At 47.5% G+C, this 23,605-nt stretch overlaps 1 protein-coding gene across 2 annotated transcripts; it reads right to left on the reverse strand.

Annotated features, from left to right (window-relative positions):
* Nucleotides 1–814: 814 nt before the first annotated feature.
* Nucleotides 815–23,399, reverse strand: ACCS (1-aminocyclopropane-1-carboxylate synthase homolog (inactive)). Of its 2 annotated transcripts, none has more exons than XM_006047217.4 (15): nucleotides 23,067–23,399; nucleotides 21,315–21,605; nucleotides 14,457–14,516; nucleotides 11,867–11,937; nucleotides 10,628–10,697; nucleotides 9,874–9,940; nucleotides 7,799–7,896; nucleotides 7,184–7,261; nucleotides 6,340–6,440; nucleotides 5,408–5,497; nucleotides 3,669–3,714; nucleotides 3,414–3,555; nucleotides 1,524–1,666; nucleotides 1,267–1,420; nucleotides 815–1,124 (listed from the first exon to the last, which is right to left on the reverse strand). In XM_006047217.4, exons 2-15 carry the CDS (start codon nucleotides 21,603–21,605, stop codon nucleotides 1,027–1,029), a joined length of 1,509 nt encoding a protein of 502 aa, XP_006047279.2. In that variant the 5' UTR covers nucleotides 23,067–23,399; the 3' UTR covers nucleotides 815–1,026. The 2 variants fall into 2 exon arrangements, with proteins under 2 accessions (XP_006047279.2, XP_044785173.2); XM_044929238.2 differs by lacking the exon at nucleotides 23,067–23,399 and adding an exon at nucleotides 22,802–23,047.
* Between the last annotated feature and the right edge of the window lie 206 nt (nucleotides 23,400–23,605).

Genomic DNA, 23,605 nt, shown 5'->3' on the forward strand with positions numbered 1-23,605 from the left:
AATCACCCCACGTGGTATCCCAGGCATACAAGGCATTCACAAAAAGACAGGGCAGAGGAATCGATCAGTGAAAGGCAGAAAGAGGAAAAATCCTAACCCACAGAGCACGGTTTATAGAAAGTAAACGCTGATTTCACCAACATGCTCTTTACAGAGGAACAAGGAAAGAGACAGCTTTTCCAAACAGGAGCGCCAGCACCAGAGAAGGGGCTTGAAGCATACAGCTTTAAGGCCAGTTCAGAAAGCTCCTTTGGGCTCTGAATGAAAGCATCCCTGGGGATGGGGTGGGTGGCCCTTTCATGGTTAGAGGGGAAAGGCCAGCCTGGAACAGCTTGTCCCCTGAGCAGTTCAGGGCCCCTGATCTCCCTGCAGTCATGGCAAGGAGTAAAGGATCAAGAGTAAAGGGAGCTCCTTGCCAGGAAGACCCCACCCTGGAGACAGAGACGCCCCGCCCGGCTCCCACCAGGGGCGCGTTCACTTCATCCCACGAGGAGGCTGGTCCCACGCCCCGGGTCCCAGGTGTGCTCTGGCCGCCCACATCCTACGTGCAGGGAGGAGAACCTGAACATAACAATTTAATTCCTTTCTCCTTGTACTTTGGAAATTATCACTCTTTTCTCTCTTGGGGGGCGTGCTCTCCCTGACATGTGCTGTTCCTTTGATTTGTTTCCCTGGCAATAAAGACAGAAGACTGAAGGCGCCATCAGAAGGAGGTACAGTTTGTTTGTTTTCAGGTCCTGGGGGTGCCGAGGGCTGCGTGAGGAGCAGTCACGACTCCTCCGCCATTCAGTAAATGACTCACAGCAGAGGCTTCTAGTTTCTCACTGTTTTGTTTTAATAGCAGGAGAGAGGGGGTGGACCACAACTTTAAGGCGCATCTTGCTGTCCCCGGGAGAGCAAGGAGCAAAGAGCAAGGAATCTTCTTTGAGGGCAAGGCCGAGAAGGGTATCTGCCTGGCAAACAGCTTGTCCAGCATCAGTCTTCACAGTGGCTGCGGGGCCCTGTGGCCACGAGGAAGTGACCAGCTCACCTGTGGGGGCCTCGTGGCTCCTGGATCTGGCGGGGAGGGGCACCATCTGCCAGCTGGGGTTGGCCCTCAAGCACCTGTCGGACCCTCTGCATCCCTGGGAGGTGGGAAGGGGCAAGTGAGGGTCAGCACGGATGCTGGGTGGGTGCGGACCAACCAGCTCAGGCTGCTGGGGCCCTAGTGGGGCCAGAAGCAGGAGGGTGGGCTGAAGGGTGCGGTCAGGAGCCAAGACCACTCACCCAGGCGAAGCCGGTGGGTCTTGTCCGAGAAGACCAAGCGGAACCAGCCGGGCTCTTTGCACTCAAAGGCTTTGCCGAAGGACAGCAGCACCTTGTTCTCCAAAAATCGACGCCAGAGCAGCACTTCCTCCTCAAAGGTGGCCTCGGGCAGGTACTGGGAGGGGTGAGAGGAGCTCGGGATGCTCGCCTGCTGGAGGGAGCTTTCTCACCACCGCCCCCCCCCCCAACCCCACCACCAGCATTTCCACCTGCATCACCTTCCTCAAGTCGACCCAGATGAAGAAGCCGGCCCCACGGCTCACGAAGGGGATACCCAGGGCCCGGAGGTCCTCAGAGACATAGGTGTGGGCAGCCTTGAGCCGGGCGTGGTTTTCCGGCAGATACACTTGGTTGATCCAGTCTGCGTGGGTGAAACAGAAGCCAGAAGATCAACCTCCCATCAACCCTCCTCTGTGTCCCGAGCGCCGGAGCACTGAAGGGAAAAAGGCCCTGAGCTGCCCAGACTGGGTGAGCCCCACTCCACTGGCTGATTGGGGGTGATAGGAACAGTCAGTGAAAAGCACCTTAAATCCAGGTACTCGGCCGTTCAGGAGCCCCCAGACACAAAGTCCCTCAGGACCCAGACCCTCACCAGAGGTGCGCCCATTACAGTGACGCTTCCGAGTCACCCAGGCCGAGGCCCAGATCTCAGTGTGGCCACTGACGAGGCACAGGGCCGTGGACAACTTCACCTCCCTGATCCTCCCCATTTTTTAACTGGCCTTTGTTTTCGGTGTCCAGTTCAATAAACTGTAATATATACGTATATTTGTGTAAACCAACCCCCCACCACACACACACACACAGGCAGGCTACTGAACAGTTCCCTGACCCCAGAGAACACCCTCATGCTGTTTGAAGTCACATCACCGCCTTTCCTACAACTGCTGGTCTATTCTCCATCACTGTAGTTTTTGCCTTTTCCAGAACATTACGTAAGTGGAATCATACAGTAATATAATTTTTTTGAGACCGGTTCCTTTCACTCAGCACAATGCCCTTGTGCTGGGTCATCGTGGGCATTAGAGCAGCACAGTATCCCACAGTGTGGGTGAACCACAGTTTGCTTCTCCATTCATCTGCGGAAGGACGCTTGGGTTGTTTCCAGTTCAGGGTGATTATGAATAAAGCAGCTGTTCACATTCATGGAGAGGTTTTTGTGTGACCATGAGGGCAAAGATCTCCCTGGGCTGGGAAGATCCCCTGGAGAGGGCATGGCAACCCACTCCACTACTCTTGCCTGGAGAACCCCATGAACAGAGGAGCCTGGCGGGCTATAGTCCATGGGGTTACAAAGAGCTGGGCACGACCAAAGTGACTTAGCACACACGCAAGGGCAAATATCTCAGAGTGGGGTTGCTGGGCCATTTGGTAAGCGTGTGCGCGCTTTATAAAGAACTGCCCAGCTGTTTTCCAAGGTGACCGTTCCATCTTACATTCCCGCAGCAGCATGTGAGTTCCAGCTGCTCTGCGTCCTCACCAATACTTGATACTCTCACTATCTTTTTAAATTTAGCTACTACCGCAGGTGTGTAGTACCTGGTCCTCATTTTCCTCATCTATAAAACAATGGGGAAATTACAGGTACACCTGCTTCTGAGGATTCTGGGGAGGGGTGAATGAGATGATGCATCGAGAGCATCTTGCAGGGCTCAGTGAGTGGTGGCGATTACAGGTAACCTTTCTATCTAAACTCACTCTCTGAACCCAGGAACAGAACCGATCTGCATAGAGAGAGATACTTCCATTATAACAATTTTCCCATCATAGTGTCTGCTCTTTTCCCAGGGCTCACAGCTAAGAATAATGAATCCACATTGATTAAGTGCCTGCTATATGCCAGGTGCCATTATAATTGAATGACAAATTTCACCATCCCTACAAGACAGAGTCCATGATGATCCCTGTTTTGCAGATAAGAAACTGAGGCTCTGGGAGGTGAAGGAATAGGCCACGTAGTCAGGAAGTGACGGAGTGGGGCATGAACCCAGTCTGGGCTCGGAGCCAGCACTCTCAAACACCACCCTAAATTCATCTCGTGGGAGAAGTATCCACAACCCCTGGCCAGTCCCTCCCCCAACCTCAAGGGGCCAGGCCCAGGCAGTCACCACGGTCCCGGAGCAGCTGTGCCATCTGATACTGGACCAGGCCACTGAGGCCGTGATAGCGGCACAGGGAGGCCACCGCCGTGGCCACAGCCCGGTTTTCCGTGTACAGCGTGCCGAAGCGGAGCCCGGACATCCCAAAGTCCTGCAGGAGACAGGCACCGTGGGCAGTGGCCAGCCCTTCCGGAGGAAGCCAGTTACACCCACCTCTCTGCCCTCCCACCTCCCTGACACCCCCAAGACCAGCCAGGAACCCACCTTGCTGGTCGCCCACATCACGTGGGTCCTCTGGGGGTCAGGCAGCCTGCAGAGAGCACAGCATGAGAACAGAGGCAACACAGACCCGCAGGCACTCACAGGATGGGTTGGTCAAATGACGAGATAGATGGACAAACCCAGTTTCATCTCCTGAATCACTAATTCCTCTACAGGCCTTACAGCAGGAGTCAGCCAACTGCAACCCACAGGCCAAATCCATCCTGCTGTCTGTTCTTGGAATTGAAGCTTTATGGGGGAACAGCCACACTCTTTCACGTACATACCATCCAGGGCTGTTTTTACGCTATAATGCCAGAGTTGAGTGAACAACCATATGACCTGTAAAGCTTAAAATATTTGCCATCTGATCCAAAAATATTGCCAACCTCTGATGCAGAGCATACTTCAAGCATCACTTCCTCAAACAGACCTCATCTGACCACCTCCCGGTAGACAAGGCCAACTGGGTACCCCAAGCCGATCCTCTGCTGTCTCCGCAGACACCTCCTTTTTAATCATCAAATGATTAGCTGTGTATCTAGTTGCTAAAGCTTGTAGAAATATAAGATCCACATAAGAAGGGCCTGTGTCTCTCTTGTTCACTAACATATCTCCAGCACAGCACAGTGTCTGGCCCACAGTAGGTAGCAAGTCCCTGTCTCTCCGAGTCTCAGTCTCCTAACCACGTGCCATCCGCTTGGCAGAGCCTTGTGAGGACTGGCTGAATAGAGCAAAGGAAAGTGTTAAAGGACCATTGACTGAAACCACCCTAGCCAGGCAGGATAATAGCCACTTGTGTGAGTTATCTCACAGCAAGAGAGAGGTCCTGATGAAGGACATGGAACTGACAAGCTACTGCCTGCCAGAAGAATCCAGGAGCAGCTGAAAGGAGGGAGGAAACACCAGCCCATAATATGTCCTTCCAGTCTCCTAGAAGCCCTCACGCTGGAGATCATCTTGATTGACAGATGCTCGTGCTGCCAGGGAGGACCTTGAATTGAACCAAAAATGGGCACAAGCAAGATGACTGGCCAGAGAGAACCCAGAAAGCTAACCCCATCACCATAAAACCCGAGATATCGAGCCACATGGCAAATCGGTTCTCCTGGGTCCCTATCCCTACTGTTCTCCTCCCAGGTGCCCCTTCTCAATTAAGTTTCTTGCTTTGTCAGCGTGTGTGTCTCCTCGGACAATTCACTTCCAAGTGCGAGGCACGAGCCCACTCTCGGGCCCTGGAAGGGGTCCCTCTCCCAGACACAAAAGGACTCAGCAGGGCTGAAAGTCTAAACAAACATGGAGCCGTCAGAATCCCCGAATGCCAGATGTGCAGGCTTGACAGGTGATCTGCTCCAAGTGTTCCCACAGGTGCTCTGCCTATAAATGCCTGACTCAAGAATAAATCTAACTTGACTCAAACTGCATCTAACAAAAAAAAGCTCGGATAGCTGGCAGGGCTTGGCACACGCAGGGGGCCACAGGAGTATTTGCTGAAGGAATGAATGAAAATGGAGCGACTCTGGGGACGAAGGCAACAGCAGAGAGGCCCATTTCCCACCCTCCCAACCCTCCCTCAGGGAATCCTAAGACCCTTCCTTGCAGCTTTCAGAAACCCCACAGAACAGTTTAAAAACCAGCGACTGGCCCCACCTCCCTTCTCGCTGGGGGATCTGAGGACTGCAGGATTAGCGGGAAGGCAGAGGAATTGCCCTGCGGGGGCGGGGCCGAGAGAGTCAGCTCACCTTTCCAGGCTCAGGACACTGCGGTACCCAGCGGACTCCTCAAACACGGACAGCATGTAGACCTCGTCCACCATCACGTGCAGCTCATGCCTGGAGGGCAGGTGCGGGCAGGGAGAGAGCTTGGTTTGCTAGTTAAATGCGCCCGCCCAGGGTGGGATGGCAGTGAGTCAGAAATCCAGAAGGACCACAGTCTAGCCCAGGGTTACGAAATTTGCTTTTTCCAAGAATATCCATCTTCTTCTTTTTTTTTTTTTTTCAAACAGAGATGACACTGGGGCTTTTGAAGCACTGTAGGGGAAGGCAGAGCCCTCAGGCACCTCTACAGAAGGGACACAGTTAGGTGTGAGACAGTTAAGTGTCTCAGACGGTAAAGAACCTGCCTGCAATGCAGGAGACCCAGGTTCGATCCCTGGGTTGGGAAGATCACCTGGAGAAGGAAATGGCAACCCAGTTCAGTATTCTTGCCTGGAGAATTCCATGGACAGAGGAGCCGGGGGTGCTATATTCTATGGGATCGCAAAGAGTCAGAAACAACTGAGTGACTAACACTCACACCTAGTTAAGTACAGACAGACCCAGATTCACAGCTGGCTCCGCCCCTCACTCTGAGGCTCAGTCAACTGGGATAAAGACAATATCTGCACCTCTTAACACTGCTGCAAGGATTACACAAGCGAGAGCGTGAGGCGCTAGCAGGGGCCTGGCCCCTAGAACGGGCAACAAACGACCGTTGTTGTTTCAAAAAAGAAAGAGAGAGCTAGCATCCTACCAGAACACTACTCCCCGCCCCCACCCCCGACTCTCCTGCCAGGAAGGGTAGAAGCAGGTAGAAACTTACAGTGGGGCCTAGAGGGCAGCAGGCACCACACCAAAGCTCACATCAGAACCCTAACCTGTCACAGGCTTCGTGGGGTGAGTGTGGGGCACCTCACCTCTTGGCAAACTCCAGGTACTCCTGCAGCTCCCCTGGGGAATAGACGTCACCCAGAGGATTCTGGGGGTTGATGAGGATGAGGCCTTTGACCTTCACACCCTGAAACATCAGTAGGGCAGGAGACCCTCAGCTCCTCCCCAAGGCCACAGAGTCCCACTGGACAGGCCGGGCACTGGGCAGGATCCTGGGGAAATCTGTTCACCACTCAACATGAAATGAAGAAGGGCAAAGAATCATATCTGCAGCATGGTATCAGATATAAAAGAAAACAAATGCAGAGACCAAAGCTCAGAGGGAAATATGTCCAAACACCAGTAGAAGTTGCCTTTGTTGGCAGAAATATGGGTGGGAGGTTGTGCTTTTAAAATTCCCACAGTGGTCATGTATGACTTCTATGACCAAGGTTAAAAAAAAAAGATAGATTGATAGATTTCTGAAAAGTGGACTGGACAGGAACCACTGGTCTCTGCCATTCTTCAGTATCCCCTCAGAGCGAGGGGACTACCTATTCAAATCACCAGAGAGATCGTTGAACTACAAACTTATAAGTTCCATGCTTGACCCACTGAATCGAAATCAGGCTGAGTGGGGGGTAGTGTTTTTAATCAAGCTCCCTGGTTGATTCTTTGTACACCGAGAGTCTCAGGGATTTTCTTTAGTGGGAAGACCTCTATGGGCAGGCTCCTTCTTGACCCTCAGAATGGTTCCATGCTACCACCCTATCCCCATCCCCAACATAGAGTTTCAATCCTTCTCCCTAGGAGATCGGTCCACAGGAAGGGGGTCCCCGCCCTGCTCAGACCCACCCACTTCCAGCCTTGGGTTTAATTTGATCCCCAGACCTCAGAATTAGCTCCTTGCAGGGCCATCTCCAGCTTCTCCACTGTGAGCTGGAAGGGGCGTGTTTCCAGCCCAGTGACCTGAAAAGGATCCAGAAAAGCCACCAGCCAGATTCAGTTACCTCGCTCCAGACCTGAAGGCTGGGGTCTCACCTCCCCACTGTCATCTCCAGCCTCCTCTTAGGACAATCTCAGAAAACACAGGATGTGAGGGGTCACTCCCTTCTCACTGCTACCCACACATCACATCAGGTCAGGGACAGCCTCACAGCTCTTAGGTTTCAAGAAAAGCCCCCTGAGGTCCTCTGACTAGGGTCTCTGAGCTTCCATGTGGAGGTCTGCTCTGCCCTGTTCTCACCCCACCATTTCTGGGTGGTCTCCCTGGGATGCCCTTGGCTTCTACATGGAGCCTAGGGATCTCAGAGCTGAAAGATCAGATGTCCCCAGGGCACCCAGGCAAGGGCAGCCATGGCCAATGGGAGACCCCATTCTCCTTCTGGCCATAACCCCAGCGCCTGCAGCATGGACTTCCTCTCATGACCACTGGCAAATTCAGAAGCAGGAACATCCTGGCCTACAGGAAGGTCCAGGCCCACCGGGGGTCCCAGAAACTCTTACCTCACTGTCCAGATAGACACAGACCAGTCGGACGTTGCCATAGAGATACACGTGCTGTGTGATGGCTCCGTAGTAAGGGGCAGGGATCAGGAAAGCCTCTGGGGGCAGGAGTGAGCCAGGGCCTGTCACCCTCTGGCCAGGATGCCCAGAGCCCCCATCCACTGACCCCCCACGCCTCTCTAAGCCTTCAGTGTCCTTGGGGAGCATGCTTCCTCTCTTTCAGCTCCCAAAACTCTTTCTAAAGCTTGGATCCACTGAGATCAGTCCCTTTTCCAATAATTAGTAGCTAACATTTATTGAGCACTTACTATGTGCGGGGATCTGTGCTAAATAGTTTTTAATCTCGTTTGACCATCACAGCTACTCTGCTATTATCTTAACTTTACTGATGAGCAAATTGAAGCTTAGGTCCCTCAGAAGCACAGGACATGCTCGGTCACTCTGAGGACAGACTTGAAACCAGGAGTCGAAACTGCAGGGCGATGATCTGGGTTTGACAAATGGAAAAACTTGACAGTGGCTAGAACGGCCCAGAGACAGGACGTGCTGCTTCTGGAGGAGTGGGGGCACTGAACCAAAGGCTGAGACCGCTAGGGTGGGAGGGTGTCACGCAGAAGACTCTCGCTGTGGACGGGGCTTGATGAGATGATGTCCAAGGTCTGCTCTAACGCAGAGGTGAAGGCACTGCCCCAGATCTGCAGTGGTCACATCAGTCAGGCTGAGCTCCCCAGCCTTCCCTTCAGCACAAACACCTCCCACAACTCCCAGGTCTGGAAGCAGTGGACTTTGTCCTACATGTCCCCTCTGCTGACCACAGGGATTGGACCAGAGGTAGACAAATGACCCCCGGAGCCAATGCACTGGCTGGCCAGACACCCATCACGTTCTCTGAATCTCAAGACTTTGCTCCAAAAAGCAAAGACCCTTGTGAGATGAGAATGAGCACTTGAATGCAGAGGTCATGCAGTCAGAGCTGGGTCAACAACCCGGGGCCCTACAGAGTTGAGGACAGTCCAGAGGAGGAGGAAGGGGGACCGCACACGTCAGGGACAGAGAGTGTGTGCTTCTCCCACTCTTGATTGTTCTCGGATGGGTAGGAAATTGCCTGTTACATCCTTGCGATGAATCTTCCTTTTAGGTTCAAAATATTACAGCTCTGTGTGTGATTCTGAGAAGTAACTCAATCCCTTGGGCCTTAATCTCCTCATCTGTTAAATGGGAATGAAAGCCCAGAACCTATCTCCCCCCTGGGCCTTAATCTTTTCATCTGTTAAATGGGAATAAGCACAGAACCTATCTCACTGAAGTTATAGTGGGGATTAAATGACAGACTGTGCCTAGCCTTAGCCCAGTGCCTGACATAGTATGTGGTCAATAAAAGTTACTAATAGTAGTTCAGAAGTTAAGCTCGTGTGAGCGGGACTCTGTTCCTGGCAACCAACAACCCTGACCACGACTACGGACAACGTGTCCTTGAAATGACCGTGGCTCTTGCAGTAGGTGCTGCTGGCTGGCCAGTAGACATCCATTCCTAAGAGAGCACACAGATTTCTCAGCTATGACCAGCAAGAAATCCAAGGAAAGTGGACCTTCCCCCAGCCCCTGGGATGAAGCAAGTTTAGCTTAAACCAACCAGGGTTCTCCTACGCTTTGCCAGGGACTGCTTTGGGAATGGGTCTGTGAGTCCGTTCTGGCCAGAAAGATGAAAGGGACTCTCCTGGAAAAGAGCAGGCCCACTTCCTCCCTCCCCTCAAAAAAGAGACGGGCAAAGCCCAGCCTCCCTCTCTTCCTACTTCAGGACACGCTGTGACGTGAGGCTGTGGGTACCATCAGTGAGCACGAGCAAAAGCCAAGGTCGTCACAGAGGCAGAGCCCAGAAGCCTGGCATCACCTTGATTTCCCCTGGAACTGCCAACCCTTGCTGTCTTGTCAGGGCACTTAGCTCAGCCCCCCACAGTGGTCTAATGGTCTATTAGGGCAAAAGCATCTGATGCAGCCGTCCAGGCCCAGCAGCTGGGGTCGGGGGGCAGGGTCGGGGTGGGGGACCTGCAGGCCCAGGGCCAAGGTCTACTCACCCCCCGCCTCACACAGCACCGTGGCCAGAGCAGAGAAGAGAGAGGCACAGCCGTTCAGAACAACCACCTGAGGGCGACACGTCCATGGGACCAAGATGAATCTCTGCAGGAGGGAGCACGGGCCTGCAGCCTGGATCCCGGGGGGAGCAGAGGCAGGGCCAGGCCGCAACTCGGGGGGCCCACCTGGCACAAAGCCACGGGGGTCCCCACAGGCCCCTCCTGACTAACAGCCGAATCCATTTGTGTGGCTCACTCGTGGGGACCCTGTTCCAGATCCACTGAGCAAGCAAGAGGGAGCTGGTCACTCAGAGAGCCCGGCCCGAAGATGTGGAGGCAAAGAGGGGCCACAGAATAGAGCAGGGCACAAATTATGCTGTTGCCGCTGTTTAGTTGCTAAGTCACGTCTGACTTCTTTGTGACTCCATGGATTACAGCCCCCCAAGCTCCTCTGTCCATGGCGTTCTCCAGGTAAGAACACTGGAGTGGGTTGCCATGCCCTCCTCAGGGGATCCTCCTGACCCAGGGATCTGGAAGCATCTCCTGCCTGGCAGGCAGGTTCGTGACCACCGAGCCACCTGGGAAGTCCTGCAGAAATTATACCCAAACTCTAAATATCTAGGGTGAGGGGAAACAAAGGAGGGGCGTCTTCCTAATTTCCATATCAAAACTAAGTGACCCCACCGTACCCCTCGTCAGCCAGAAGTTGGGTAGGGAGCAGAAGAGGAGGAAAGAGCAGAGAAGGGGAGTAACTCACATTCTCCGGTTTAAGGGGTGTGGGGCTTCTGCAGTAGAAAGACAGGAACCTGGCCACTTCCTCCCGGAGGCTGGAAATCAGACAGACAGACAGCAGTGATTGTCAGTGGGGCTTGAACTCCTCCCCCACCCCTTCCATCCCATAGCTTGTCTGGTGCATCTTCAGGCAGCTGCCATCACCCTTCTCTGCTTCCCATGAGGGGAATACAATCAGTATTTGTCTCCACTCCTTGGCCCCAACACTATCCACACGCATGGAAACTTTCATTCCAGTAGTTGTAGGACACTCAACCTACCTAATCAGCAGACTGTAGGAATATCACAAGTAACACTCTCTATGTAGATCTAGCTAATAGTATAATAATAATAACACATTATCATAATAAAATATATAATGTATAACAACATAATTATTATAACAATAACTATTATCACAGTTATTGCTAACATTTACATGCATTTACCTTATGCAGGTGTTAGAGAATTTTCCTTAATCTTCATAAAACTCCTATAACACAACTACTACCATTCCCATTTTACAGACAAAGAAACCGAGGCTTGAAGGAATTAGGTCATGTGCCAATTAGCGGCAGAGTCCACACTTAAGCCCAGTGGTCTAACTCTAGGGCCATCATCCTCATTATTACAAGAGCGGGCGCCTTGGAATTACCCTTGGAATCAAGTCCTGCTCCAGAACTAAATCCTTAGGACTGCATCTGGGCCCTAGTAAGTGCCCAACAAATATAAAGGCTTATTAGTTTCATTTATCATCTCCCATCTTACAGCAACAGGAGTCCCCAAGCTGATTCTGGCTCCTCTAAAGCTACTGAGAAACTGGGAACAAAGACCCCTGGCATGAAGGCCCTCCCCGTGCCTCAGACTCAGAGAGACCAAGTCTGGGGGCCTCTGAGTGGGGGCAGGACAGGCAGGGGGCACCAGTTCTCTGCAGATGCTCAACGAGACCCCGTGATCGCCAGCTCTCCAGGACCAGGCCTCAGCCCAGGGCAGGCTCTCTCAACCCAACACTGTTGATGTTTGAGGCCAGATCATTCTTTGCCGTGGGGGCCATCCCGGGCATTGTAGGAAGTCTAGCAGCATCTCTGACCTCTACCCAGTAAAAGCCAGCAGCACCCCCTCCCCCAAGTTACAAAAACCAAAAACTTCCAGGTGTTGCCACATGTCTCCTGGGAAGCAAAACCGCCCTGGAGGTGAGAACCACTGGCCCACAGGTCCTACTTACAACAGATGTCCCCTCCAGTCGGGGTACTGCAACAGGGCCGGCTCCACCTGCAGCATGTCACTCTGACTCAGCTGGGGACAGAGAGGAGACAGCAGGGCTGAGGGCCATACACGCTCATGGGCACCCGTATCCACGCAGCACTGGGGCCTCTCAATCCAAGGGCTGCTCATCAGAAGAGCCGGGATGGGGGCAGCCCAGGGACAGCATTCTCATGCCCATTCTGCAGATGAGGAAACTGAGGCTTAAAAATGTCAGGTGTGGGAATTCCCTGGCAGTCCAGTGGGCAGGACTCCTGGCTTTCACTGCAGCAGGCACAAAATTCCATCCCTGATTCGGGAACTAAGATCCTACAAGCCATGCAGTGTGGCCAAAAAAAGTCAGGTGGCTAGGCAGTGGTACAGTACTAGCAAGTGGCACAGCTGAGATGAAACAGAATTTCTGACCCCTAGTCCAGTGCTCTTTATACAATATGCCACCTAACAAAAGTAGAGGGTGGATTTGCGGAGGCGGTGGAGGAGACCTCGACCCTCAGCTCCTCTGTGGGGTGACAGAAGAGGCCCCAGAATTGGGTGCCCTATTTTGGTCTTGGTTCTGAGTCCTGGAGGGACTCAGGCCACTGTCCTCCTGCAGCCTCAGCTCAACCTCACACTTTGGAAAACGCGGCCATTTCCAGACCACCTCCACTGCCCCGGTGCTGGGTTAGGGACTCCCATGGCATCACACACACAAAGTTGAGGAAAGGCAGGAGCCGTGGACGGTGGAACAAAACGGAACAGAGGGAATCAGCCACGTGTCCATATCTCCACCCTCCTCCCTTTCTCCCTCTCTCCTGAGAGCCTCGCTGTCCAATACAGAGGCCGCTGGCCACTGTGGCTCCTGGCTCCTTACGTGCGACTCTCCTGAAGTGAGACACTGGATTCTGAAGACTTATATGAAATAAGTACGTAAAATATGGGGCTACCCAGGTGGCTCCGTGGTAAAGGACCCGCCTGCCAATTCTTGAGCTTGAATCCTGGATCGGGAAGATTCCCTGGAGAAGGAAATGGCAACCTGCTCCAGTATTCTTGCCTGGGAAATCCCATGGACAGAGGACCCTGGTGGGCTACAGTCCATGGGGTCGCAAAAGAGTCAGACACGACTTAGCAACTAAACAGCAACAACAGCAACATGTAAAATATCTCATTAATAATTTTTATATTGATTACATGTTGAAGTGGCCATATTTTAGATATATTGTACTGCATAAAATACATGATGAAAATGAATGTTACCAGTTTCTTTGTACTTGTTTAATAGAAAAATTTTAATTGTATATGTGGCTCACATTTTATTTCCACTGGATGGCGCTGAGCTGCCTTAGGGTGGGGAGATATCTTTGGGTAGAACAGGCTTTTCAAGTCCACTCCCTATACCCCTCTCCTATCATGGCTCAGATGTTCCCCTTTGGAAACATGCTCCTTTGGGTGAAGTATCACTCTCTCCACAGCCCCAGACTCTGACTCCTAGGCATTGAGAGACAGGTGGTTCCCGTGGTTTGCTAGAGATGGCTCTCACTAGTCAAGAAATCTGATTATTCTCTCTATACGTGGGCAGGGAGAGTGAAGGGGAAGGGGCAAAATAAGGGTAGGCGATTAAGAGGTCCAAACTATTAGGTATAAAATATGCTACAAGGATATACTGTACAATATGGGGAATATAGTCAATATTTTATAGTAGCTATAAATGGAACATAATCTTTAAAAATTTTCTTAAAATTAAAAAAAATTAAAAAAAATTTTTTTAATTAAAAATTTTTTTTAAATTGTGCATCACTGTTATATACCTATAACTTAAATAATACTGTATAGCAATTACACTTCAACTTAAATAAAATAATCTGATTATTACATTTTCAGCAATTTTTCAACATGTGCTAAAAACCAGTCATTTTCAAAAATGAAATTATATAAACTATATAGAAATTATGTAAGTCAATCATAGTAAAAACAAAAGTGAAAACATAAGTAAAAATCATGGTAAATCAAATCATAGTAAAAAACAAAGGGAAAAGGTACTCAGACAATACTGCTTATGGTCAACATTATTCCACTTCGCTCCCATCTGTGCTCCGGGGGTTCCTCCCGTCCAGGTGTCTGCATGGGGGGCCACCATGTGGTGGTGCCGTGCCCCTCTCTTCCCAGCTCTGCGTGCAGTGATAGCAGAGCACGACCCTGAATCAGCCACAGTGGGGGTATTACACTATGGGGGACTCCGCAAAAGCTACAGATCGGACCTCTCCTGCCCCAGGGCCAGTCATTAAACACTGACCACACGTCGCTGAGTGTCTCCCCCTGAGAGCAGGGACCCAGACAGCAGGAGGGGCTGAGGAGGGAAAGAGCCAGAAGAGGAGAAGCAGCAGAATCAGAGTCAGGAAGTAACTCGCCCCAGATGGCAGAGAACATGGTCCCCAAGGCAGAGCTGGGTCTCCTGACTTCAAGGCTGGGGCAACTGAGGCAAGCAGCCAGCTCTCCGGGGGGAGCATTCCAGGGAATCCCAGAGAAGACAGCCCCTCGGAGCTGGGGATGCTGCTCAGAGGTGCAGTGGGGCTTACCCGTCTGGACAGCAGGTCAAAGCAGAGTTTGTTCTCACTGGTGCCCAAGTTAATGATGCCCTGGAGGTGAGAGGTACAGAGACACGTAAGCACAACAGAAGGTGCCAGCAGAAGGCTCCAGGAGCACACGAGGCAGCAAAGTGGAACTCTGCAATCTCAACCTTCCCACCACCCCACCTGGTCTTTCCTCAAGCGCTGCCCTCCACAGGGTTCCCTGATCACATCTCCCCATTTCTAAAGCTCTGTGCAAATGCCTTCTCCTCCAGGAAGCCCTCCTTAAAATCCCACCTGCAGGGGATTTTTTCTTCTTTGGGACCCCAAAGCGCTTTAGCTGTCCCCCTTGAGAGCACTGGTCAGTTTCCATCCCAGGTCACAAACTGATGTACAGGCTTTCTCTCCCCTACAAGATGGGAAGGTCCCTGAAGACACCACATGCCCAACACACACACTGAATCTCTCAAGAGGCTCAGTTTACAGGCTGCCAGAATGTGTACGCAGTAAACTGGTGCTCTGGTAGGAACAGGAAGAAGGGTGACTATACAATAAGAAGAGGCCCTGGGCTGCTGGAAATTCTCCCTGGGGTGGGGACCCATGCCACATTACATAGCATCCAGATTCCAAACCCATAAGGCAAGGAGGAGGGCGGGCACAGCTCAAATAGCCCCTTATAGAGTCCCTGAAAAGACTCATGCACAGCTAATTCCTGACCCCTAAGGTACTCCAGCACTCTTGCCTGGAAAATCCCATGGACGGAGGAGCCTGGTAGGCTGCAGTCCATGGGGTCACTAAGAGTCAGACACGACTAAGCGACCTCACTTTCACTTTTCACTTTCATGCACTGGAGAAGGAAATGGCAACCCACTCCAGTGTTCTTGCCTGGAGAATCCCAGGGATGGGGGAGCCTGGTGGGCTGCCGTCTATGGGGTTGAACAGAGTCGGACACAACTGAAGCGACTTAGCAGCAGCAGCAAGGTATTAGAGGGGATGGGGAAGGAGGGAGGATGAAAAAGTAGAGTTTCACTGGGCTCAGCTTATGACAAATAAAAGGCAGTGCTTCTTCACGCCCCGGGGAGAAAACCTATAGGATCTTCCCTACCACCAATCTATCGCCGAATCCTGACACTTTTACCTGCAGATACAGGCACAGTCCAAGCAGTTCTCCTCCACTGCTAAGCCACCAGTCTCTCTTGTCTACATTATTGCAATAGCTTCCCTCCTTCCTTTCCTGATCATTCCCTCATCCCCATTCTCCCTGAGTTGAATCTCCATCCAGCAGTCCGAGTCATTTTTTTAAAAGAAAAATCAGATCCCATTGCTCCCTTTCCATCCCATTTAGTCTAAAATCAGAAGCCTCACCATGTCCCATGAGACCCTACAGATTTAGTACCACCCCTGCCCCCATTTCCTTTCTGACCTCATGCCAGCCTCCAGCCAGTAAGTCCCTCTGCTGTCCCTTGAACCGCTCTGGGGACTTTGTACTGGCTGTTTCTTCGGCCTGGAATGCTTTTCCCCTGGATACCTACAAAGCTCACTCCCTGTGACAGGCAGCCTCCAAGATGGCCCTCAGTGATCCCCTACCTCCTGGTGTGCAGGGCCTTGCATAATCCCTTCTCCTTGAGTGTGAATAGACCTAGTGACCTGCTTCTAATGAACGGAACATGCAGGAGTGATGGGATGTCACTTCCAAGACTAGGTTACAGTCTGTGGCTCCCATCTTGGGCACTCCTGATCTCTCATTCTCTCTTCCTCTCTTGGATCGCTTGCCCCAGGGAAAGCCAGCTGGTGTGTCATGAAGCAGCCCCATGGAGAAGACCACGTGGGAAGGAACCAAGGGCAGCCAATAACCATGTGAGTGAACTTGGAAAGGGATCATCCTCCTGCCCACTCTGTAACCATGTGAGTGAGCCTGGAAATGGATGATTTCCCTGCCCCACCGAGTCTACAGATGAGACCACAGCCCCAGCTTCATCGTAACTTCCCAGAATATCTTCAGCCTGAAGCACCACCCTGAATCCTGAATTCCAGGAACAGTGAACTGTTTCTTTTAAACTGCTAAGATCTGAAACACTTTGTTACACAGCAAGAGATAACCAATACAATCTCACTTTTTCCAGGTCTCTGCCACAATGTCACCATATTAAAGTGGCCTTCTGTGACCACATCACCTAAATAACAACATCCCCAGCCCACCCCACCAGTCTCTATCTAATTACCCTGCTTTACTTTTCTCTACAACTCTAACCACAACATATTTTATATATTTATGTCTGTTCACTGCCCGTCTCCCATATTAGACTTATAGACTACATGAGGGCAAACTTTATTTCTGTTCATGGCTGTAATTCTGGCATATAGAACAGTGCCAGCACCTGGCACATGCTCAATAAATAAAGATTATTAAAGGGTTATTTGTGCCAGCTCTCTGCCCTCCGAAGGTGTCACTAGTAATAATTTATAATAATTCATAATAACTAGTAAAAATTAGCATAATTATATTATAAAACATATTATATAATATGTATATTATATATTAATACTAATTATATTAATATATTAAATATACAATATCTATATTATATGTAAATATAATATATATTATATATAATATATTAAATATACAATATAATGTATATTATTATTTATAATTATATATAATATATTATTATTTATAATTATATATTACACATAATGTATTGTTATTTATATTACATATTATATATTACATATATATTACATACATATATACATACATGCATATATACATATACATATTATATGTAATATATATTACATATTATAAGATAATAATATATTATATTATTATATAAATATATTATATATATTATATGTTATTATAATATATTAATATATATTGTATTATTTTATATACTATATTATATATAATATAATCCAAATGATGTAATATATGCTGCTAAGTCACTTCAGTCGTGTCCGACTCTGTGTGACCCCATAGAGGGCAGCCCACCAGGGTCCCCCATCCCTGGGATTCTCCAGGCAAGAACACTGGAGTGGGTTGCCATTTCCTTCTCCAGTGCATGAAAGTGAAAAATGAAAGTGAAGTCGCTCAGTCGTATCCGACTCTTAGCAACCCCATGGACTGCAGCCTACCAGGCTCCTCCATCCATGGGGTTTTCCAGGCAAGAATACTGGAGTGGGGTGCCATTGCCTTCTCTGATGATGTAATATATATAATTATATAATAAATATAATAATTATAAATTATAATTATCAGATCAGATCAGTCACTCAGTCGTATCCAACTCTTTGTGACCCCATGAATCGCAGCACACCAGGCCTCCCTGTGCGTCACCAACTCCCAGAGTTCACTGAGACTCACGTCCATCGAGTCAGTGATGCCATCCAGCCATCTCATCCTCTGTCATCCCCTTCTCCTCCTGCCCCCAATCCCTCCCAGCATCAGTCTTTTCCAATGAGTCAACTCTTTGCATGAGGTGGCCAAAGTACTGGAGTTCCAGCTTTAGCATCATTCCTTCCAAAGAAATCCCAGGGCTGATCTCCTTCAGAATGGACTGGTTGGATCTCCTTGCAGTCCAAGGGACTCTCAAGAGTCTTCTCCAACACCACAGTTCAAAAGCATCAATTCTTCGGCGCTCAGCCTTCTTCACAGTCCAACTCTCACATCCATACATGACCACAGGAAAAACCATAGCCTTGACTAGACGACCTTTGTTGACAAAGTAATGTCTCTGCTTTTGAATATGCTATCTAGGTTGGTCATAACTTTCCTTCCAAGGAGTAAGCATCTTTTAATTTCATGGCTGCAGTCCCCATCTGCAGTGATTTTAGATCCCAGAAAAATAAAGTCTGACACTGTTTCCACTGTTTCCCCATCTATTTCCCATGAAGTGGTGGGACCGGATGCCATGATCTTCGTTTTCTGAATGTTGAGCTCTAAGCCAACTTTTTCACTCCCCTCTTTCACTTTCATCAAGAGGCTTTTGAGTTCCTCTTCACTTTCTGCCATAAGGGTGGTGTCATCTGCATATCTGAGGTTATTGATATTTCTCCCGGCAATCTTGATTCCAGCTTGTGTTTCTTCCACTCCAGCGTTTCTCATGATGTACTCTGCATATAAGTTAAATAAACAGGGTGACAATATACAGCCTTGATGTACTCCTTTTCCTATTTGGAACCAGTCTGTTGTTCCATGTCCAACTCTAACTGTTGCTTCCTGACCTGCATACAAATTTCTCAAGAGGCAGATCAGGTGGTCTGGTATTCCCATCTCTTGAAGAATTTTCCACAGTTTATTGTGATCCACACAGTCAAAGGCTTTGGCATAGTCAATAAAGCAGAAACAGATGTTTTTCTGGAACTCTCTTGCTTTTTCCATGATCCAGCGGATGTTGACAATTTGATCTCTGGTTCCTCTGCCTTTCCTAAAACCAGCTTGAACATCAGGAAGTTCACGGTTCATGTATTGCTGAAGCCTGGCTTGGAGAATTTTGAGCATTACTTTACTAGCATGTGAGATGAGTGCAATTGTGCAGGTAGTTTGAGCATTCTTTGGCATTGCCTTTCTTTGGGATTGGAATGAAAACTGCCCTTTTCCAGTCCTGTGGCCACTGCTGAGTCTTCCAAATTTGCTGGCATATTGAGTGCAGCACTTTCACAGCATCTTCTTTCAGGATTTGGAATAGCTCAACTGGAATTCCATCACCTCCACTAGCTTTGTTCATAGTGGTGCTTTCTAAGGCCCACTTGACTTCACATTCCAGGATGTCTGGCTCTAGGTCAGTGATCACACCATCGTGATTATCTGGGTCGTATAATTATAATTTTGATTTATAACTATAAATTATAAATATAATTTATTATAATTATTATATTATATACTATGATATATAATATATAATAATATATTATATGTTAATATAATTATTTAAAATTATATTATATAATATATATTATGCATTAATATTATTTATATAATGTATAATTATATAATTATACTTTGTTTATTATTTATTATAATTATATTATCATATATTATAATTATAATAAATAATAAACAAAGTATAATTATATAATTATACAATAAATGATAAACATTACATAAAATATAATTATATAATTATACATTATTAAATAATATTAATGTATAATATATATTAATAACATGTATTATATAATATAATTATTATAAAATTATAATATATATTAACATATAATATATGTATTATATATTATATATCATAATAGATAATATAATAATTATAATATATTATAATATTTATAATTTATAGTTATAAATCAAAATTATAATTATAAATTATATAAATATAATTATATTATATCATATCATATCACATATATTATATATTATATTAATATATAATATATGTATTATATTATACTATATTTTATATATTTTTATATTTTATATTTTATATTATATTTATATTATATTTTATATATTACTTTGTATTTATATTATAATATTTATTATATGCATTATACCATATTATATATATTATATAATGACATAGTATTATTATATGTATGATATATTATCTATATTATAATATAATAATATAGTAATTATATAATATTTAATTAAATGTAATCATACATTAAATATATATTTATCTTTATATAATATATAAATTATATAACATATATATTATATATTAATATATTATATAGTTATATATAATATATTGATTATAGTTATTATAACTTATACAATATATAATATATATTATCATTTGTATATTATATAAGATAAATATTATATATTTAATCTGTGACTACATTTAATTATATATAATTGTATATATAATTAATATATAGTATAATATATATATTTTATATATAATGTTATATACATTATAGAATTAAATTATATAATATAAATATAATATAATTATATATAATGTATATAATTATATATATATTATTATAATTATATATAATTATATTATATATTATTAAATATATTTATTATATATAATATACACTATACATAATAGTATATAATATATAATATTATACTATTAGTATAATAACCAATAATTGCTAGTAAATATTTATAATAATAAAATCATAATAGCTTAATATAATTATAAGTTATAATAAATTATGATTATAATAAATTATATATTATATTATTATATGTTATATTATAACACAATTATTACATATTATGATACATTTATTATAAATCATAACCGTTAATTATTATAAATAATATTTTAATAGTAATAATTTTATTAATAATTTAATGATTAAATTATAATTTATAATTATTATAATTTATAATAATTGCATTATTATAATATATAATAATTATGTTATTATAATCATACATTAATAATAATAGCAAGTACCACTTATCGAATGCTCTATGTGAAGCGCTGTGTTAATAATTTATATACCTGATAACATTTAGTTGTGACAGTACAGAGTATAGCAGGTATTATTACCCCCATATAGCGATGAACTGAGGTTCAAAGACTTTAAGTAGTTAGCTCAAGAATATACAACTTGAAAGTGAAACACTTTCAGCCTGAGCACTAGTTCTGCCCAGCTCTAAAGGTGAATAGTTGGGCTGTGGATCAGAAGCCATATAAGAGCACTCCCTGGTTACTGAATTCCTCCCCCACAAATCAAGTTTCCCTTAATTATAAGTGGGCCATTTTCTGATTCAGGTAATATATTGGGACCTCTCTAAGCAACTCTGGAAATCCTGTTGGAAGTCAGAAGTCCATAACTCTAAGGTGACAAGAGCAAGCTGGGTGCTGCCTTATCGTTCAAGGTGGGGTACCCTCTCCCAGTTCTCTCTTGGGTCCCAGTGGGGAGGGGGATGTCACTCACACTGGGGTTCTTGTCCTCATCATATTCATCCATGTGGTAGGTCCTGTAGCCCTCCTCCGCTGAATCCCAGAACCATTTAATGACGCTTCCTCTAGAGGACAGGTAGGGGCTGCTGCAGGAGAGCACGGCAGCGGGGTCACCCACTCCATAGAACTTCAGTGGCTTCTGGTTGGGTTTTCTGGAGCATTCTCTTTCCAGACCATCTCCCTTGTTACCGGGCAGGCCCTGTATGGAGTCTGAACCTGGACAGGTGGTAGTCATCCTGGATTCCTTCTGAGGGAGGGTGAACATCTGCAGAAAAACAAAAGCATTCAATCTCTGATCTGATCAAGGACCTTCCATAGCACCAAGCATCAAAAATGAACTGGGGGGGCTTCCCTGGAGGTCCAGCAGTGAAGACTTCACTTTACAAAGCAGGGAGGTGAGGGTTCAATCTCTGGTGGGGGTGCTAAGATTCCACATGCCGTGTGGTTTAAGAAACCAAAACTTAAAAAAAGAAATAATAATATAACAAGTTCAATAAAAGCTTAAAAAGTGGTCCACATCAAATACAAAACATCTTTAAAAAAATGAACTGGGAGGCATGGGGCCCTCCCCCCTCTCTATCTCCCCTTCCTTTAAGTTTATATAGTTAGCACTTCCTGTGCCCGGTACTAGTTGTAACCATGTGTGCAACGGCTTCAAGGCATCAACCCTACTAAAGGATTTACAGGCAGAGGGTTTATTTGCTACTAATGGCCGCTTCTGCTTGCTTTACTTTTGGAGAAGTCTTTGATTCTGCAGGCTAATGTGTCACCAGCTTCTTTTTTCCCTCCTTGCTGATGTCAATTAAAAGAAAAAAAAAAGTAAAAATTTTCTGACTTCAGGCAGAAAGGACCTGGAGTCCACGGGTCTTGCGGTGACTGATGTGAACAGGAGTAAAGGATAGAATGAGATTACTTGGTGACTTGGAGCAGACAATGGATGAGGCCTGAGAGGAGGGAAATGGGGGTCTCTGCAAGTGCAGGGACCCGGGGCAGCGCCTAGAATTCCATCTTCAATCCCAAACTGGGGCAGTTCTGGCCTCAGGGAGAGGCTGGTCTGATCCTGTGCTCTGATGTGAACTCCACTTTCTAAGCCAGTGTCCTCTTGGGCAAAGTGGGTGTAACGGTAACTATCTCATAGGGTAGGCCTGGTGAGGACAGAAACATGAATTAGTGTAAATGGCTTAGGATAAATCCTGACTCATGGCCGAAGTGCAGTAAATTATATTTATATTAACTGTTATTATAAAACTCCCTGCCAATTTCCCTAGTCCTGATGCCCAAGCCTCACAACACCTGATGATGGGGACCAACCAGTGGCTCAGAAACACGGGGGGTGGGGGGGGGGGGGGGGTGCTGCCCGGGTTAAATTTTGCTCCATGAAGTCATTTCTAGGTCCTCCCCCAACTGAGTGGGCCTCCTGAGCCTTAACTCGGTTCACCACCCCCCACTCCCCCTTAATACCCCTCCCCGCAGCCTTGGATGGCGGAGAGTTCAGAGCCGGACAACCACGTGGCCGGCCTCGGAGATCCGCGAAAGGACGGCAGGGCGGGTGGCAGAGAGCAAGGCCCCTGCAGGACGGCGAGCGAGCGCGGGAGCCGGCTCCCGCTCTCCGGGAGGAAGTGAGTTGGGGCCGAGGGCTTCCAGACGGAAGGGCCGGGACTTGGGCAGAGAGACCTAGAGCCCGAGCCCCCGCGGGCCCCCCTGCTCTGCAAAGCGGGTATCACACCTCCTCGGAGGAGCTGGAGGCGCCGGCACCCGAGGCTCCGGGGACGCGCGGTCTGTGTCCTCGCCCGGACGCGTCCACCGCCGCTGAGGCGGGGGCACCCGGGCCCAGGCACCCGCAGTCGGGCCCGTCCGCGCAGGGGGCGCACGAGGGGCCGCACCGCGGGGCTGGGGCCCACCAGAGCCTCTCTCCCCGAGACCGGCTCCCGCCTTTGGCCGCCCAAGCCGGAGGGGAAGCCGGGGAAGGGGAGGCGGCCTGCGGCCTGAGCCGGTCCAGGAAGAGGCGGGCCGCCCGCTGCCACCGCGGCGCTCTACGGCCTCGGCGCGCTGACCGCCTTCCAGACCGGGTCTCCCCGCCCCGACACACGCGGGCGCCTCCCTCTGCCTCCAGGCCTTAGCTTACTCAGTTTAAGGCAGTTACCAGGGTTACTGGGCAAATGCCTGGTTGGGGCCTATGGAAAAGCCTTTTCGAATTAAGGCCTGTGCATCCTTAAAACATCCTTCTACTGAGAGAGCTTTTGACCTGAGTTTGTCATTTCTCCT

The sequence above is a fragment of the Bubalus bubalis genome, chromosome 16, assembly GCF_019923935.1.
Source record: "Bubalus bubalis isolate 160015118507 breed Murrah chromosome 16, NDDB_SH_1, whole genome shotgun sequence".
Classification (NCBI taxonomy): Eukaryota; Metazoa; Chordata; class Mammalia; order Artiodactyla; family Bovidae; genus Bubalus; species Bubalus bubalis.